We start from the raw sequence: 18,143 nt of genomic DNA on the forward strand, positions 1-18,143 counted from the left end.
GCTTATTACAACACAAGCACTGTAATCCACGCAATCTCAAACACAAAGTTTTGATCTAAAGAAAAAAATAGAGAAGTTTCCAAACTTGACATCTAGAGAGCAATTCTATTACTAAATCTCCAACCATGTCTAGCAAATACTTTCATCGCGGTTGTCTCAATATTTCTACATCTCATTGTTATCATTTGGCGATCCTCCTTATGTAGTAGGGACCATCCAGTAGGCCTAGTCTTGTGTTTAGATAGGCTTCTGCTTATATACTGATACACTATTTTGTTTGAACAGTCCTAATTGGATCATCAAACTGCACTGTAACCATATATAACTTTATAGTCTGCTGTTTTTCCTTTCACCGTAGGTTTTGGCAATGATTTTCGTGCCATTTTGTTAACCTTTATTATATGATATGCGGGTGTGTAGATGCTCTGAACTGAAGAGATTGTTTGGTTACCTTATCTTGTATAGGAGCATATTGCCACAGCTGGTAGTTAAGGGACTCTACCTTTCCTGATTTCTTTATTCTCATTATCATTGTTTTAGGAGAGCACAGCCTACAGTTGAGTTTGTCTTTGCTGCCACCGAGGAAGCAATATTTGTTCACGTTGTAATATCTGCTAGGTAAGTACTCAATGCTATGAATGCCTGATATATTGCTGATCTTCTTCAGTGTATATATGTACTGATGACCTTACTTTAAATAATATTCTACAAGGTATGTTCGGAACCTTTGTAGTGATGACATAGAGAAAGTTCTCACTCATTCTCCTCCCTCCATTGGTGAAGGTCTTCCAGGTACTGTTCCATCCCTCGACAATGTTTCGTGTCTTGCTTCTTTTGTACCATTGCAGTGCTTTCAAAGACTTCCTTTATCTTTTTTTGGCTGATTTATATGTTTGAGGATTAAGTGGAAAAAGTGTTGAATTTCGTTTACGATAGGGTCATAGGGAACACTTGAACCATCCAAAACGGTATTGCCCAAAACCCAATTCGTAAAAATGCTTCATGATGAATGGTGAGTCATCGAAATTATAGAATTCCAAAAATTCCAAAATGTGTTTTTTAGTTTTTGTCTCCTTTACAATTAGAAACAGTGACATGTTATATCTTAGAAGTACTCCCGATATTCTAGTGTTTGTAGTTTTGTGCACAGATATTAAGATAAACCTATAGCATGTCTTTAAAGCTACCGTGTTAAATTAACTTGCCTCGTCAACCACCTTCAGGCTTCAGTGACCAATGAACAAAGGAATTGGGCATTGAAAAATGTAGCAAACACTCAATAGGGTAGGGTCTGCAGGTATATCGCTTCTCGAAATCCTATAACAATAAACAAAAAAGTACACTTTTGCCGAGCTACACAACAAAGAAAAAGTATGAGGATAGTAATTAGTTAGTTCTTCACCGCTCAACTTACAAGGATGTCTCTTTCATGTTCGTACCATTGAGATAAAAAAATTAGCTTTATTGGAAGTATTGATTTCTTTAAACAGGACTAGTATGACAGAGTGATTTTGACTAGTATGACAGAGTGATCTTGAGTAGTATGACAGAATGATCTTTGGACTCGTTTCTTGAAGTAAGACTTCTAAAATACTTCTCATTTCTCAATGACAGAGTTGTGAGAATCTATTCCTTAGGCTAACCCTAGAAGGGTAGCAATATATATTAGTCATACATGGGCCTCATGGGCCTAATATACTCATGCTCTCATACTCCAACACCCCCCCGCAGTCTGAACTACCGGCGCAGCGGAGTTACAGACTGGACATGAAAAGAAGCACACACACGAGCCCCCCCACAGACGCAACTAGCCACCAATGATGTTGAGGCTGGAGCGAAACTCGGTGAAGGTCGATGACGGGAGGCCCTTGGTGAAGATGTCGGCAAACTGGGAGGTGGTCGGGACGTGGAGGACCCGAACATCGCCGATGGCAACCCGATCACGGACAAAGTGTAGGTCGATCTCCACATGCTTGGTCCGTTGGTGCTGCACGGGGTTGGTGGAGAGGTATACCGCACTGACGTTGTCGCAGTAGACCAGCGTGCTCCGGGAGAGAGGGCTGTGGAGCTCGTTAAGGAGCTGTCGGAGCCAGGAGGCCTCAGCCACGCCGTTAGCGACAGCTCGGTACTCCGCCTCGGCACTGGATCGGGAGACCACCGGCTGGCGCTTGGACGACCAGGACACCAGGTTGCCACCCAGAAAGACAGCGTAGCCGGAGGTAGAGCGCCGAGTGTCCGGACACCCGGCCCAGTCGGCGTCAGTGTAGACGACGAGCTCGGTGGAGGAAGACCGCTGAAGGAGTAAGCCGTAGTCGACAGTGCCGCGGAGGTAGCGGAGGAGGCGCTTGAGCGCAGTGAGGTGAGGCTCTCGGGGATCATGCATGTGAAGGCATATCTGCTGCACTGCATAGGTGATGTCTGGCCTGGTGAAGGTGAGGTACTGAAGGGCACCTGCAAGACTCCGGTAAGCAGTGGGGTCTGCCACGGTGGTTCCCACGGCCTCTGACAGCTTGCCCTGTGTGTCAACTGGAGTAGAGCAGGGCTTGCAGTTAGTCATCCCAGCACGGTCGAGGATATCAAGAGTGTACTGCCGCTGGTGAAGGAGAAGGCCGGTGGGGCGAGGCTCAACAGTGACCCCGAGGAAGTGGTGGAGCACACCAAGATCCTTCATAGCAAACTCCTGCTGAAGAGAGGCGATGACACGGCTGAGTAAGGACGGACTGGAGGCTGTGAGGACAATATCATCAACGTAGAGCAGCAGATAGGCAGTCTCAGCTCCATGATGATAGATAAACAGGGACGTATCTGACTTGGCCTCCACAAACCCCAGGGTCAGCAGGAAAGCAGCAAACCGAGAGTACCACGCCCGGGGGGCCTGCTTGAGGCCGTAGAGAGACTTGTTGAGCCGGCAGACCATGTCCGGACGAGAAGAGTCAACAAACCCCGCTGGCTGGCTGCAGTAGACTGTCTCGGTGAGAGTCCCGTGGAGAAAAGCATTCTTGACGTCCAGCTGATGCACGGGCCAAGAGCGACTGAGAGCCAGGGAGAGCACTGTGCGTACGGTGGCCGGCTTCACCACGGGACTGAAAGTCTCATCATAATCGACTCCAGGGCGCTGAGTGAAACCCCGGAGAACCCAGCGAGCCTTGTACCTCTCAAGGGTACCATCAGCCCGCCGCTTGTGTGTCCAGATCCACTTGCCAGTGACGACGTTGGATCCGGGTGGACGGGGCACCAGATCCCATGTCTGGTTGACGAGGAGAGCCGCGTACTCCTCTTCCATCGCGCGGCGCCAATGAGGGTCCGACAAGGCGTCGCGAACGGAAGAGGGTACAGGAGAGATCTGCGGGTCGTCGGGCATCGTCGCGAGAGCCCGGGGCCGCAGGGTACCAGCCGCGTGTCGCGTCACCATAGGGTGAACATGCCGCGGGTGTCGGTGAAGGAGTGGCGGGTGGTACACCGGCGACACGACACGGGCAGCTTGAGGCGGCGGCGGCGGTGTAGGGGTCGTCGGCGGAGAAGGGGCCACCGGTGGTGTAGGCGTCACCAGTGGAGAGGGGGCCCCCGGTGATGCCGGAGGCAGCGGTGCCGCCTGCACACGGCGCTGGTAGACGTGCACCGGCTGGGCGAAACGCGCAGGAGGTGCGACAGGCGGCGTCCCCGGACTCGCGGCGGACGTAGGGGCAGGGGCAGCTCCGGAGGGCGACGCCTCCAGACCCGTGCAGGGCGCAGGGCCAGGGGCGTCACTGGTGGGCGGCGAGCGGGGGCACGGGCCCGGCGAGGGGCACGGGGAAGCAGCACCTGCAGGAGACAGCGGTAAAAGTGGCTGGACCACCGTGTCAGTGGGAAACAGAGAGAAGGTGTCAGGATCGGGGGTGGGAGGTGGTGTGGTGGTGGTGGAGAAGGGGAAGACAGACTCATCAAACACCACATGGCGAGAGATGAGGACCCGACGGGATGTGAGGTCAAAGCACCGGTACCCCTTGTGATCCGGGGAGTACCCAAGGAAGACACACAGAGCTGAACGGGGAGCCAGCTTGTGGGGAGCGGTGGCAGTGGTGTTAGGGTAACATGCACACCCGAAGACACGAAGGTGGTCATACCGAGGAGGGGTACCGAAGAGAGCGTGGTGTGGTGTGGGAGCCGGGCAGGCAGCGGAAGGTAGGCGGTTAAGGAGATAGGTGGAGGTGTGCAGACTCTCTGCCCAGAAGCGAGCAGGAAGCGACGCCTGGAGCAGAAGGGTGCGCATGGTGTCGTTCGTGGTGCGAATCATGCGCTCGGCCTTGCCGTTCTGGGAGGAGGTATACGGGCAAGACATGCGCAGCTGGACACCTTGAGAGAGGAAGAAGGCACGGGAGGTGCCGTTATCGAACTCACGGCCATTGTCACACTGGACGGCCTTGATGGTAAGGCCGAACTGAGTAGACACCCAGGCGAAAAAGTGGAGAAGAGTGGTGAAGGTATCCGACTTTGCACGCAAAGGGAAAGTCCACGAATAATGCGAGAAATCGTCAACCACCACAAGATAGTATTTATACCCAGAAATGCTGATGACAGGAGATGTCCATAGGTCGCAGTGTACAAGATCAAACACATGCGTAGTATGTGAAGAAGAACAAAAAGGGAGACGAACATGACGGCCCAGCTGGCACGCATGACACAAGTGCTCATCGTGAGCCCGAGTACAACCAATGTCGGAACTGCGACTAAGCTGCGTCAGAGCATCACGTCCAAGATGGCTGAGGCGACGGTGCCAAGTGGTGGAGGAAGGAGTGGCGGCGAAGGCAGCTGACAAAGTAGACGGCGACGAAGAGAAAGCAGACGCCGGAAACCGAAGGGTGCAAAGGGGTCCCGTGCTGTCACATCGGAGAAGAGGACGCCGGGAAGCCAAATCCTTTACAGTAAGACCAGAAGAGTCAAATTCAACAGAACAGGAATTGTCAGCTGTAAAACGACGAATAGAAAGAAGGTTGTGAACCATAGAGGGTGCAACAAGAATGTCAGGAAGACGAAAGGAACCATGAGTGCCGGCGGCACCCACGGACGTAACTGGAAGACACGAACCATTCGCGACCATGATGGACGAAGGATGAGAGGAAGAAGGAGGGTAAATAGAGGGGAGTATACCAGGGTCTGGAGTAGTGTGGTAAGTGGCACCCGAGTCGGCGATCCAGTCTGGACCGGCAGGCGGTGTCAGGGCCATGGTGCTGAAGGATCTGGCCAAGGCCGCCGGGTTCCAACCGACAGGCCCGGGCGAGGTGTCAGGAGGTGTCACCCACGAAGATGCGCCGGGAGGTGGAGCCCACGCAGACGGGAAGTGAAGCCCCGGAGGAGCTCCAGTGAGCAAGGCCGCTGGTGGGCGAGGCTCTCCGCCTGGAGCCGGGAAGGGCCACATGGAGATGCGCCCCGACCACGGGTTGTGGAAAGAGGGCCAGGGTGCACCCCGTGGAGTCGCGGGCGACTGGTGGCTCCCGCGGCCCCCACGTCCCCCTCCGCGGCGACGGCGGCCGCCACGGCCCCCCCCACCCCCGCTCGGCCCGGGGGGAGGAGAACCAAGAAGCGACGACGGCGGTGGAGCGAACGAACGCGCCGGAGGAGTAGCAGCCAGGGCAGTCGAGGAAGACGAGGACCCTGGCACGGAGGTGGACCCTGGCTGGACGCCCTGAGTGAGCTCCTCCATGACAAGGTCGTCACGGACCTGCAGGAAGGAGGGAAAGGGCCTCTGCCGGGTGATCCACGTCCGGAGGTGGGCGTAGCGGTCACTGAGCCCGCGGAGGACGTTGAGGACCAGAATGCGGTCCTCCACGGGCCAGCCAAGGTCGCCGAGGGAGTCCGCCATGCTCTTCATGCGCCGGCAGAACTCGCCAACGTAGAGGTCACCCTGAACGAAGGTGCGGAAGCTCGCATCGAGACGCAGGGCCCGGGCTTCTGCATTGCCCAGAAACTGGCCCTCGAGTGCAAGCCAGGCCCGGCGAGCGTCAGCAGAGTTGCGGACGAGGTCGTGGAGGTCCAAGGAGATTGTCCCGAGGATCCAGGAGAGGACGACGCTGTCAAGGCGCAGCCACGATGGGTTCTGGGCCGCGACCGAGGCGTCGACTAGGACGTGGTCGTCGAGGGCGTAGCGGCGGAGGGTGAGGAGGACCAGGTCCCTCCAGCGGGCGTAAGAGGGCTGACTCAGGCTCGAGGATGACCGGGACGAGGAGTCGGATGTTCTGGACACCCCCGGCCTGGTAGTGGAGCTGAGCCACGTGCGGGTCGGCCGGGTCGTGCCAGATGACCGTGGTGTGAGACGCGCGGTGACCCGTCGAGCCTGAGGAGGTGGCCGCGGTGTCGTAGGAGGTAGGGAGGACGAGGAGCTGCTCGCCTCAGCGATCTGGCGGGCCAGGGCTCAGCCGCGTCGCGCTCGCGCTCCCAAGCGAGGGCGGCCGCCCGCACCCGGGCCTGGCTGTCCGCAGCAGCAGCCCGAGCAGCCACGAGGGCGGCGGCGAGAGAGCGGAGTTGGCCCCTGCCGTCTGGAGAGGGGCAGGGGGGCAGGCAGAGGAGGAGAGCGGGAAAGAAGAAAGGCTCCAGGTTCTCCCCCGCGCCCGCAGCGGCAGCGGCGGGGCTGCCTGCGCTCGCTGCCCGCCCCCTGCAGCGAGCCGGTGGCCAGGCTGCCGCGCCGCGCCGCGGCGGCGGGGCCGCCTGCGCCCGCGCCCGCGCCCGGGGCTCCCTGCGCCTGCGCCCGCAGCGGCGCCCGGGCCATCCGCGCCTGCGGCAAGGAGGCCGCCGGCGGCGGCGGCGGCCGGGCCGCCGCGCCCGCGCGCTGGGCCCAGGAGGAGGGGTAGGGAAGGGAGGGGAAGGCCTGGAAGTAGGTGGGGGAGGGAGGGGGAGGGCGGCCAGCCATGGCGGCGGCAAGAGGCCGGCCGGCGGCGCCTGGCGGCTGGTTGGGGAGAAGAAAACCTAGTCTGATACCATGCTAGAGTTGTGAGAATCTATTCCTTAGGCTAACCCTAGAAGGGTAGCAATATATATTAGTCATACATGGGCCTCATGGGCCTAATATACTCATGCTCTCATACTCCAACACTCAAGAATAAAGAAGATTTTACTGATTTTTACTAAATTTTCTGAGCTCGACTTATTTGATTAATATGTAATTTCACTTTTCTCTGTTGTTTCCACCACTTATATAAGTTGTGCTTTGTGTTTATTTCATGACTTACATTGAATGTTGCAGTTGTTGTTGCTCCTAGTGGGATGCTGGGTAGGCTTGTCGGTTGCTGTCCAAGTGATCTTGTAAGACAAGTATATTCAAGGTATTTCAAATGAAGTGAAATTTATTATTACGTTAAGCTAGTATTCTGTATCTATGTATGCAAATATTCTCTAAAGAAAAAGCATTAATCCCCACTGATGAGATGGTCGCAATGTAATCTACAAGCAAGCACTTGTATTAGTTTCATTAGATGTTTTTATGAAATTATTGTGTATTCAGTTATTTTTTAAAGATGTCCATATGAACAGATTGTTCACTTTGACAGTGTCGTCTCACGTTAAGTTCCTTTAACAATTGCAGCAAATCATCGGCACCTAATTTACCAGGTTTTAGTCAACCTACTGTATGCCAGCTGAGAGGCCAAAGTTGCTATGTTGAAGTTGCACTTGGCTTTCCAGCTGCTTCAGCTGACAGAGTTTCTGAGTCCGAGCATATTCAGATAAAAAGAGAATTGGATCCAGCGAAGGATGCTCAGGTTGGTACTGATGGACTGCGTAAGATAGAAGCACCTGATAGCCTTCCAGTTCTTGAGAGGACATTTATTTACCCACCTGAGGCTGTTTTGGTACCTATGGTCCATCAAGCATTTGTTCGTTTTTCGAGCAAAAGGTACTAATCTTACTCTTTTTCTTGCAATGATTGTAGTGGACATGGCTTATATTTTGTTCTTTGCAGAATGTGTTTACAGGGCTCGCTGGGAAGTTCATCGTGGGAGGCATGGCCGTTCTGGAATTTTTCTCCGTCTTCTTACTTTCAGAACAGGTCAGTCTCAAGTTATTTGTTTCTTTGGCATGCTCTATCAATGATGCTAAAGTGAGAATTGATTATTCGTTGTAAACATGTTTGTCGACTCACAATGTTGTCTATAAATTGAGGAGCTCCATGAAAATCAGCACTTACAAAGAAAATTTTGCACTTGTTGCCCCCTAATCATTGGTTGTACGTATTCCAAATCCTCTTTAAGCTACTTTGTGTTTGACTTGATTAGTATTCTCTCAAACCACTGTTTGAAAGAGTTAATCACAGGTGTTTTTGTTTAGAAGACAAATCAAAACACTTGCATTTTGATCTCGAGCACTTCTATTCTCCCAACCCATGATCCTTTGCTAACCTTTACCCTCTCTTTCTAACTGTCTTCTGTTTTGTGCTGCTGATAATCTAAACTACGGATGGGCAACTGAACGCCATACTTTCCTGTTCATTTCCTGGAACTTGAGTTGGTGGCTAGAACATGATCTGTGTCTGTGTGAATCACCATCTTGGCCTCAGTCTCCCAAGAGCTAGAACCATCAGCAGGGTGTGAACTTGTTATTACATTTAGATTTTTAGAGTATTACCAAGTACATCTGAGAGCTCCTCAGAACTGTATATGCTTTTTGCTGACGGACCATGGTTCATACACACTAAAATTCCTGGAAAAAAAAACGAATTTATTTCTACCATGTAAAACTCAATTGTGTTTGATCGTACACAAGAAATAGTAGTAAACTGTTCAATATGACGTTTCCGTTGTTTTTTATTATATGTGCTGGTTATAACCTCTGTCGTGTCCATAATTTCTCCTACTTTAATTGGTGTCCTCTGTTAACAGCTCTTTCCTTGGATCTTCTTGTGGACTTGGAGTCAATTCTAATTATCTAAGACTAAGAAGGGAAAAAAACAAGTGCAACAGCATGGCCAGCAGTATTAGTAGTGTGAGTAGCACTTCTGATGGAAGTGAGCGTGCAGTTGCTACTGAAGGTGATCTTGTAGCTGATGCTGACTCTGTGTTCGGTCGTCAGTCTGATATGCCATCCAACAATGATAATATCGGTAGTAAGACGGTACTGTAATCTATTCCTTCTTTACTCACATATTTCAGTATACTGAGTTGACCTTTTTTTCCCTGTATTTAAAACGCAAAATGGTGTTCTTTTCTCTCGACAAGTTATTGAGATTGTGTGATATACTTGTGATATATGGAAGATTATCCATGTGAATATCGAGTTTCAATTTTTTACCAACCATCCTGAATGAAGTACAAATGCAAAAGAGAGGACAGACTGGCTTAATATACCATCAGCTCTCTTCTTGTAAATGCATAACACTTGTAGTAATAAATAATTAAGTATGAGTGACTATATTCTTATTTTTATTTGTGGGGAGCAATTTATATCATTGAAAAAAAAAATTAGTCATCCTCAAAGAGATAAAGAAATGTGAAAATGATGTGACCTGCTCCCTCCATTCCAAATTTTGAGTCGTTCTAGCTTTTCTAGATACATAGCTTTTGCTATGCACCTAGATACATAGTAAAAGCTATGTATTTAGAAAAGCCAGAGCAACTTACAATTTGGAATGGAGGGAGTACTTAATATATTCATAATTTTGATTTAAAAATATATGATACTTTTAAGTACTATATTTTGGTTGCAGTTAAAAATGGAACACAAAGCTGGTTGGTAATAGATAAATCATAAATGGAGTGGTTATACACGGTTGTACATATTTCACTTCTCACATATATTTCTTTTGAGAAAGAGCCATGACCACCTTGGTTGATGATGGTGTACACCCACATTCTGACTGAACTAGGCCAGATTCCTGCACATTAATATTTTGTGTGACTATAATCTGTGCGCAAATATAAATCTGCCTGGACCTCTGCTTAGATAAAATGGTGGCCCTTGACCATGTGTTTGTTCCTTTAATGCTAAAACCATCAGAGTGGTCTGTAATTTCTTGCCTTAATGGAGCTCGCTGTGCACAGAGTTCTGTTTGTGTGATTCAATCACATCTTGTTGAGATGTTAACCATTTCTTTTTTGGCACCGGCCTTATAAGCAATATTGTGGTACTCTGTACATGAATGTAGGGGCATCAGTATAATCATGATGCTATGCTTTGTGTAATTAGGTATCCAAGCGGTCTCGTTCTGAAGTAACAGAAGTTTCTTCTCATACTGGCAAAGATGTTGGTGAAAACATACAAGGTGCGAATGGTCAGGTTGGACGCTCTTGGGGTTGGGATGATGAGGGTGTCGTTATGGACATCAATATACTTCTCTCAGAGTTTGGAGATTTTAGTGACTTCTTTCAAGAAGAGGAGTTAGACTTTGGTGAGGTAGGCATTCTATATCCTTGTAGTATTTTATTTACCTTCGGAGCCATTACTATAACATTCAAATAGTGACTTAATTAAGTATGAGGAGCTCTGTGATAGTGCTGAGCTCAACTTAAATGGCTATGAGCCTATGATAGAATGACAGTCTATATGACATTTCAAATCCAGTACATTGACCTGTATATGTCATCAGTCGCAAGTATGCTAACTGTAATAAACTGTATTGACTCTTTGAGTTGCATTCAATACTGCTGTATTGCTACACTAATGTTACAAGAGAAATTTACTACTGGTGCCTTGTTCTCTATTTTAACTAACTACTTCACTACTGCTTTTTTATATTGTTTAGGTTATAACCAATGGCCTCTGTTAGAGTTTATCATAATTTGAACTCATTGATTGAAAAACATTTAGTTGTCATGTCACTAAAAGGTGAAAGAAATTTCTTACAATGTGCATTCCCATCCCCCTTTTAACTTCTATACTTTAGCTAGTTGTTGTGAAATGTCTATTGAAGTTATCTGCTCCTTGGGTTTATTTAAAGATTTAGCATGCTACCTTTGATGATGGGGAAACTATCATCATATAAGTTTTATTGAAGGAGTTAGCATGCTACCTTTGATGGGAAATAATCCCCCTATGATGACATGGCTGTTTAGAATTAGAATGGAATCTTTGTGATTTACCTGTAGTATTAATTCATGTAACTGAAAATTCCATTTCGTATAGCCTCCAGGTACTGCTGAATCACATGCTCTAGTAATTCCTGCTTCAGATGGTGGAGATGTCACATTCACAGATAGTCCATCAACAGCAATGGATATCCCTGAACAAAGACTTTCTCCTGTTGGTTTCACATCTTTGGATGCATTTGACCACCAAATTATGGCCCCTGCTCAGGATGTTGTTTCTAAAGTTCAAGAACCTCATAAAGATACTGCAACACCTGCACAGTCCCACTCGTTAGTTTTATCATCTGGAAGATTTGATTATCTCACCAAAGCTGAAGCAAAGCTCACATTTGCTCCAGAATATGCAGCTGTTGAAATTTCTATTGCTGAGGCCCTAACACCATTGTTTACAAATCCATACTTCCCCAGATCAAAGAAACCAGGCAGTTCTAGTTTTAGTTCAAGAGTTTATTCATATGATGTTGCACAAAGCTCTCAAATTGAGTCCACAGGAGACAAGCCAGATAAGCCTTCTAAACTAACATCTGGTAATCATTTACATGATGTTGGTTCATCAAACTTATACACACTTGTCCAAGGTGGGAAGAAAGAGAGTGACAAGAGCTTAAAGAGTACTGACATACATCCCTCTAAGGGAGAAACGTCACCGCCTATTTCTGGTGTGACTTCATTTAGTTCTTCTCTTGTTTCACAAAAGAAGAGTGACAGCATGTTCAATGCCGGCTATTTTCTGCTGTCTATGAAGACTGCTCTGGCAACTGAAATTGAATGCATCACGTTCCAGGCTGCCATGTGCAGAATTAGGCATACACTATTGTCTCTGAGAAGCAAAGCGTCTGCCGAGTTTAACAGTGCAACATCCAGTTTTATGCAGACAAATGTCAGCAACAAATCAGATCTCACCCCCAAGTATGACATGAGAAAAAAAGAAATTATGACTGTAAGGTTATCTAGTGATGTTGATCATGAAATGTTTGACAGATCCTTAATGGACAATGTGGGAGTTTGGAGGCCTGTTGTTGTGCCTAAAGGGCCAAAATCTCTTGAGTCTTTGTCTGCTAACACATTAGCTGGTGCAAGCCCAAGTCTGTCTATACAAAGACAGCCTGTTGTAGATCTTCTCTGTGCCATGGCTCTGCTTGTTCAACAATCTACTTCATTTGTTGACATGTCACTTGATATGGATGACGGGGATGGTTCCTTTTTCTGGCTTTCCCTGGATGAGCAAAAGAGACGTGGATTTTCTTGTGATCCTTCTATGGTTCATGCTGGCTGTGGTGGCCTATTAGGAACATGCCATTCAAAGGATTGTGCTGGTGTTGATTTAGTTGATCCACTTTCTGCTGAGGTAAAATCTTGTGCTCGCTTCCTTTTTCTTTTTTATTATCACTGATACTTGTGTAGTACATTGTTTCTCCATATATTCCAGTATTCATGTTCAGTCCCCTTTGGGTACAGGTTTCAGAGTCATCCATGATTAGCTTGTTGCAGTCAGATATAAGAGTAGCTCTTAAAACTGCCTTTGCAAACATGGATGGCCCGTTATCAGTAATTGATTGGTGCAGGGGCCGAGGCAATGCAGCTGAGTCTGCAGGTACTGGAGATGCATACTCTTTTCAGTACTCCACTGGTGATATCCTGGAGCCATCAAGTTCACTGTCCATTGGTGGAGATTCATTGAGCCCACCCCAGCCGACCAGTAGCAACCGAGGTATACCTGCTGTGACCTGCACTCTGAACTTGATAATTTTGCTACAAAAATAATATTGCCAAAGGGAGGAAGAGACGACGATTTGTATCACAGGGGATTTTTATGTGTCACTGCAGGCATTTCAGAACTAGAGTACCAAAAGGGATATCACCGTGTCAGACCAACCATTGCTGTCCTCCCTTCACCTTCTATGCTAGTCGGGTAGTGTATCTTTTCTTTTCCATGAATTGTTTTATCCTACGTAAGCATATGTATCTAAATGAGTTACTGATGCAAGCATTAAAACTGCAGTTACCAGGATGATTGGTTAAAGGCCTCGGTGAATAGTCTTAAAACGTGGGAGAAAGCTCCTTTTGAACCTTATGCCTTGCCGAAGCCTGTAAGATTAGTTTGGCAGTGTTCTGTCACTACCTTCTCTCCCTCCTCTCCCTTCATGCTGCTTTTGGGGAAACAAAGACGTCTCCAAATAGGGCCTAACTACTTGAAATTATCTTTTTAGCACTGCTTTTAGCCAGATTTGTGAATATTTTTGTAACAGCAAAGACACCATACTACCATAGTGCAAATGGCACAACAGCATAACATTGTATTCATATACAGTTAGTGAGTCTAGATTAATATATTTGATTCATTGATTTCTTATCTGTTCTCTCTTTTAGGTTACTTACTATGCACTTTGCCCTGACATTGATATGTTGACTTCGGCTGCAGCTGATTTTTTCATGCAGCTTGGAACAGGTAAGTCATGTTTTTCTTGCTCCATATTTTCTTTAGTTATTTCTCGTGAATAATATTGCTGACATAAGCTACTCCCTGTGTTGAGTCCATCCCTAAATAATTGCCAATTCATAATACATGCAGATATGCTTTTTAGACAGAAATTTTGGTACTTAAAACTCAAAGAGGACACTCGTAACATTATATTTTTAACATAAACCAGATGTCACCATAAACATGATTCACTTATTCCTCCCTTTTTGACAACATTACAACATGATTGATGTAGGCAAGAAATACTTTTGTCACTCCAGCAGATTTATGTACATTAGCAAGTTCTTAATCTCCAAACCTCTGTTCCAGTTCATTATGATGCAAAGTGTTTTTACTTTTTAATAGCATTTGCCATCATTAATTTTGTGTTCCTGTAGTTTATGAAGTTTGCAAACTGGGAACTCATTCACCACAAAACAATGGAGGACAAATGGAACTATCTCCTGGAAAATATTTGCCTTCAGGACTTGTTCTAGTTGAGTGTCCTGAACAGTTGAAGAAGGTTGGCTGTGGCCACTTAAGTGCCATCAGTTCAACAAGTGAGTATCTTCAAGCTTTTTCAAAACATTGGAGTGTGAAAAGCTTTGTAACATCTATTTCAAGGATACTTAAGGATATAAAGCTGACTTCAAACATCTCTACAAATCAGAAAGAGAGCAGTAGTGGACCTTGCACAGTAAGGCCTTTTTCCTTTTTGTTCCTTTGCCATTGATCTGATTCATATAACTTAACAATAAAATAGCTGCTTCTCTCCTATTGGAATGCTTTGTAGTGGTACTCTGCATAATTATGTTCATTTTTTATTTCTATTCCATCTACCTTGATTGTTTAATCTTTTGCAACTCTGCAGTGTCTTTTCCCTTTGTTTTTTTTTCAAACAACACCCCCCCCCCCCCCCTTTCAAAAAAAAAGTTGTTGCAAACGAGAAGTGAGTATATTTAGTCTAGGCGTTTCTTTAATGAGATATATTTCATCTGTTCTATAGGATATAATGATCCTCAGAGGTTTTTGTTTTGTGGCATGATTTGTTCTTTGACCTTGTAGTTTTTTGTTACTTTCATCTGTGCAAACAGAACTTTTCTTCTTTCATGATGCTACCATAACCAGGGCTCCTGTCATGGTATCATGGATAAATCCGTAGTTCAAATATCCACTTCCTCTTAAGGCATTGATGTAGTATACAATTACAATATGCATGTGTTGTTAATAGATCCCTTAATTGGAACAGACAAGAAAGAAATCGATCTCTCCTTAGAATTGCTATCCAGGAACTTGTCTTCATTTCTCTTGTCTATCCTCACTACCCTTGTCTAATTGCCAACCATGGCACCTAGATGCTGGATGTGGAGGGGCCCAAGCTTGCTGCTTCAACATGCTTGCATTCTTTGTAGCAAAGCTGGCTCACATCATATTCCTTATGACATGTATTTCAACCTAATTATCACGTTTTCCTGGGAATGGAAATGATTCAACCTTTTGATTTATTCACATTTTTGTCTGTCTTTGTTTTTTGCAGAACTTCTTTTCAATGCCAGGAACTTTTTAACATCGCATGATATTTAATTCTTGCCTTGTCTTTGGTTGATTTGATATCAAATCTTTTACCTGGTAGTATTGTGGACTAAAAATACAATTCTGGTCTTGTTTGGAAGGCCTGGGATGACCCAAGAACCTAGAGTATCCACATGGAAATTATTGAATTCCACTTGGATGATAATTTATGTAGTCACTATATGATAATTTTGTTCGAGTATATTCATGTTTTGTATTTCTCAGCTGTAGGTTTTGTATATATTTGCACAAACCTGCCTGTGTATATATTCTGGCCTAGAGCCCTCATAATGGATACAAATGATATTCATAATATGGTAAATTATTCACCTTATTTTTAACACCAGTAGCCCTTTATCCATGCAGGTAATTTATGTAGTTTGCCCATTTCCAGAACCTTGTGCAATTCTGCAGACGTTAGTAGAATGTTCCGTTGCTCTTGGGTATGTTATTTCATCCCCGGAAAGGGAAAGAAAGTCGCTATATTCGCAGGTTGCCAAAGCCCTAAACAGCAGTGCCTCTGCAGATGAAGCATCAGCATCAAATGTCGTTATGCTATCCGGGTTCAGTATACCTAAGCTCGTCTTGCAGATTGTTACTATTGAAACTGTACTGAGAATTGATAAGCCAAGCAAGGAGCTTGCTGTTTTGAAGGACATAGCATTCACAGTGTACAACAAGGCACGACGAATCCCACGGGCTGTCTCCACAAGCGACATGTTTCAGTCACCAACTTATTTGGGTAGATCTCAGTCCACAATGATGCATGCTACATCACCTGCTCCTACTCTTTGGAAAGAATGTTTAGTTCCTCGAATGTCTGGGCCAACTCTCTCTCGAGAAACAGATTTTGATGCATCCATGAGGTCGGCAACATGGGATAACTCATGGCAGCCTGCTCGTTCTGGAGGACTGCTGGACCCAAGTAAGATGCCAGATTTATGTGCTCAGGATGATAGAAAATATGCCTTTGAGCCACTTTTCATACTAGCAGACCCTGGGTCTGCTGATCTTAATGCTTTAATGGAACCGTTAAAATCTGGAGCAGATACAGGTGGCAGCAGGGTTTATGGCTCAATGTCAGGAAGTAACTCGGATAGTGGAGTGAGCCCTCTACTCGATGTATCTGAGAGTGACAGTGCAGCAAGTCTTCATTGCTGTTATGGTTGGACTGAGGACTGGCGATGGTTAGTATGCATTTGGACAGATGCTAGAGGAGAATTATTGGACAGCTTAATATTTCCTTTTGGTGGTATTAGTAGCCGCCAAGACACTAAAGTTCTCCAAAGTCTTTTCATCCAAATTCTACAGCAAGGTTGTCAAATAATGTCGTCTTCACCTGAGGCTAGCAATATGAGACCACGAGATGTCATAATAACACGTATTGGAGGTTTCCTTGAACTTGAAATTCAAGGTACTCACTTATTTTATCAGGCACTCAGATACCTTTTGTTTTGAGACTAATGCGATTATCTAATATGTTTTGTCTGCAGAATGGCAAAAGGCAATATACTCTTTTGGCGGTAATGAAGTCAAAAAGTGGCCTGTGCAGTTACGGCGATCCATACCTGAGGGTATTCCACCTAGTTCAAACGGTCCTACACTCCAGCAGCAAGACATGGCCTTAATTCAAGATAGAAACATGCCTTCCTCACCAAACCCTCTGTACAGCCCTCATTCAAAATCAAGCTTCATGAAAGGTGCACTTGGACAATCTGGCAACAAAAAGCAGATACTTGTGGAACAAACTGGAATGGACACTTCAAGGGGATCACTGCACCTAGTTCGCAGCATCAGTTTGGTTGCAGTTTCACAAGATCATTCGTTGCATCTCACATGCCAAGCGGACCTGTTGACCAGACATGCTTCTGGTAAGAACCTCCTGTATATAGACCATCGTATATATTAAAATACTCCAGAAGGTATCACTTTATGCCCATTTGATGTGTATATCTATTCAGTGATGCATTTTGTTCCAACACAGATTAATTACTTGTTACTTATTGACCACTTAAAAATCATTTCGACCTACAGCAGTTTATCACTACATGAGCATAACCCTTTGTTTGCAAGGAAATCAATAGTAAAAGATTGAAGCTTGTCAAATTGTGGCCCTTTTTACAGGCGAAGGGAATCAAGGCAGCAGTGGCCCTTCGAGTTACTTGGAAGGTTTCACTCCAGTGAAGTCCATTGGGTCAATGCCAGCATCACACTCATATCTCCTAGTTCCTTCACCAAGTATGAGATATCTTTCTCCTGCAACATTACAGCTCCCAACATGCCTCACATCAGAATCACCACCGCTTGCCCATCTATTGCACAGCAAAGGGACTGCAATTCCCTTAGCAATGGGTTATGTCATCTCCAAAGCCGTCCCACCTGTAAGGAGGGACTCTGCACAGCTCACCAAGGATGAACAACCCTCTGTTCTCTCAGTTAGCATCATTGATCACTATGGAGGCAGCATTGCCACTGTTCAAGAAAAGATGAGCCGAGGTGGTGGTGGCAGCAATATGAGCAAACAGGCAAGGAACTTCACTCAGGAAACAACAACTCGAGACTGTGAGATGGAGATGCATAATGTGCTGGAAGCTGTGGCCGCGGAGCTTCACTCCCTTTCTTGGTTGACAGTAAGCCCAGTGTACACAGAAAGGCGCACTGCCCTGCCCTTCCACTGTGACATGGTCCTAAGGATGCGGCGGCTTCTACACTACGCTGATAAGTATCTATCTCAACCAGCAGAGAAGGGAGAGACAACTTAGAGGGGTGACTAATTGTTATGTAGCTGTTAAACAGGAAAATTAGGGCTGGATGGTGCTCAGATTCAAAGTGTCTCTGTGTAGGTAGGTAGGCAGGTGAGGGCACGTTGTAGCCTGATTTTGCATTGATAGTACTTAATAACCCTGATTTGTTGGGCCGAGGATGTAATCAACTGTGCAGAACAGGTCGATACCTCTCCCTTGATTAAATGTAATACCGCTGTAACCTTTTCTCTTTTTGGTCATGTCCTTGTATATTGAGGTATTGGTTTCGGGAATGCTCACCTCTTGTTAAGGGTGTGC

The 18,143-nt window shown here is 46.3% G+C and overlaps 1 protein-coding gene across 2 annotated transcripts; it reads left to right on the forward strand.

Moving 5' to 3' along the window:
• Positions 1 to 567: 567 nt before the first annotated feature.
• On the forward strand, positions 568 to 18,077 carry LOC136534995 (mediator of RNA polymerase II transcription subunit 13-like). Of its 2 annotated transcripts, none has more exons than XM_066527343.1 (16): positions 568 to 618; positions 713 to 792; positions 7,217 to 7,295; positions 7,556 to 7,864; positions 7,931 to 8,017; positions 8,847 to 9,078; positions 10,150 to 10,356; positions 11,086 to 12,396; positions 12,507 to 12,759; positions 12,876 to 12,960; positions 13,051 to 13,138; positions 13,419 to 13,497; positions 13,908 to 14,206; positions 15,448 to 16,495; positions 16,575 to 16,952; positions 17,206 to 18,077. In XM_066527343.1, exons 3-16 carry the CDS (start codon positions 7,237 to 7,239, stop codon positions 17,841 to 17,843), a joined length of 5,073 nt encoding a protein of 1,690 aa, XP_066383440.1. In that variant the 5' UTR covers positions 568 to 618; positions 713 to 792; positions 7,217 to 7,236; the 3' UTR covers positions 17,844 to 18,077. The 2 variants fall into 2 exon arrangements, with proteins under 2 accessions (XP_066383440.1, XP_066383441.1); XM_066527344.1 differs by having other exon boundaries at positions 12,507 to 12,754; positions 12,874 to 12,960.
• Positions 18,078 to 18,143: the final 66 nt, after the last annotated feature.

This window comes from Miscanthus floridulus, unplaced genomic scaffold (genome assembly GCF_019320115.1).
Source record: "Miscanthus floridulus cultivar M001 unplaced genomic scaffold, ASM1932011v1 os_2472_1_2, whole genome shotgun sequence".
Classification (NCBI taxonomy): Eukaryota; Viridiplantae; Streptophyta; class Magnoliopsida; order Poales; family Poaceae; genus Miscanthus; species Miscanthus floridulus.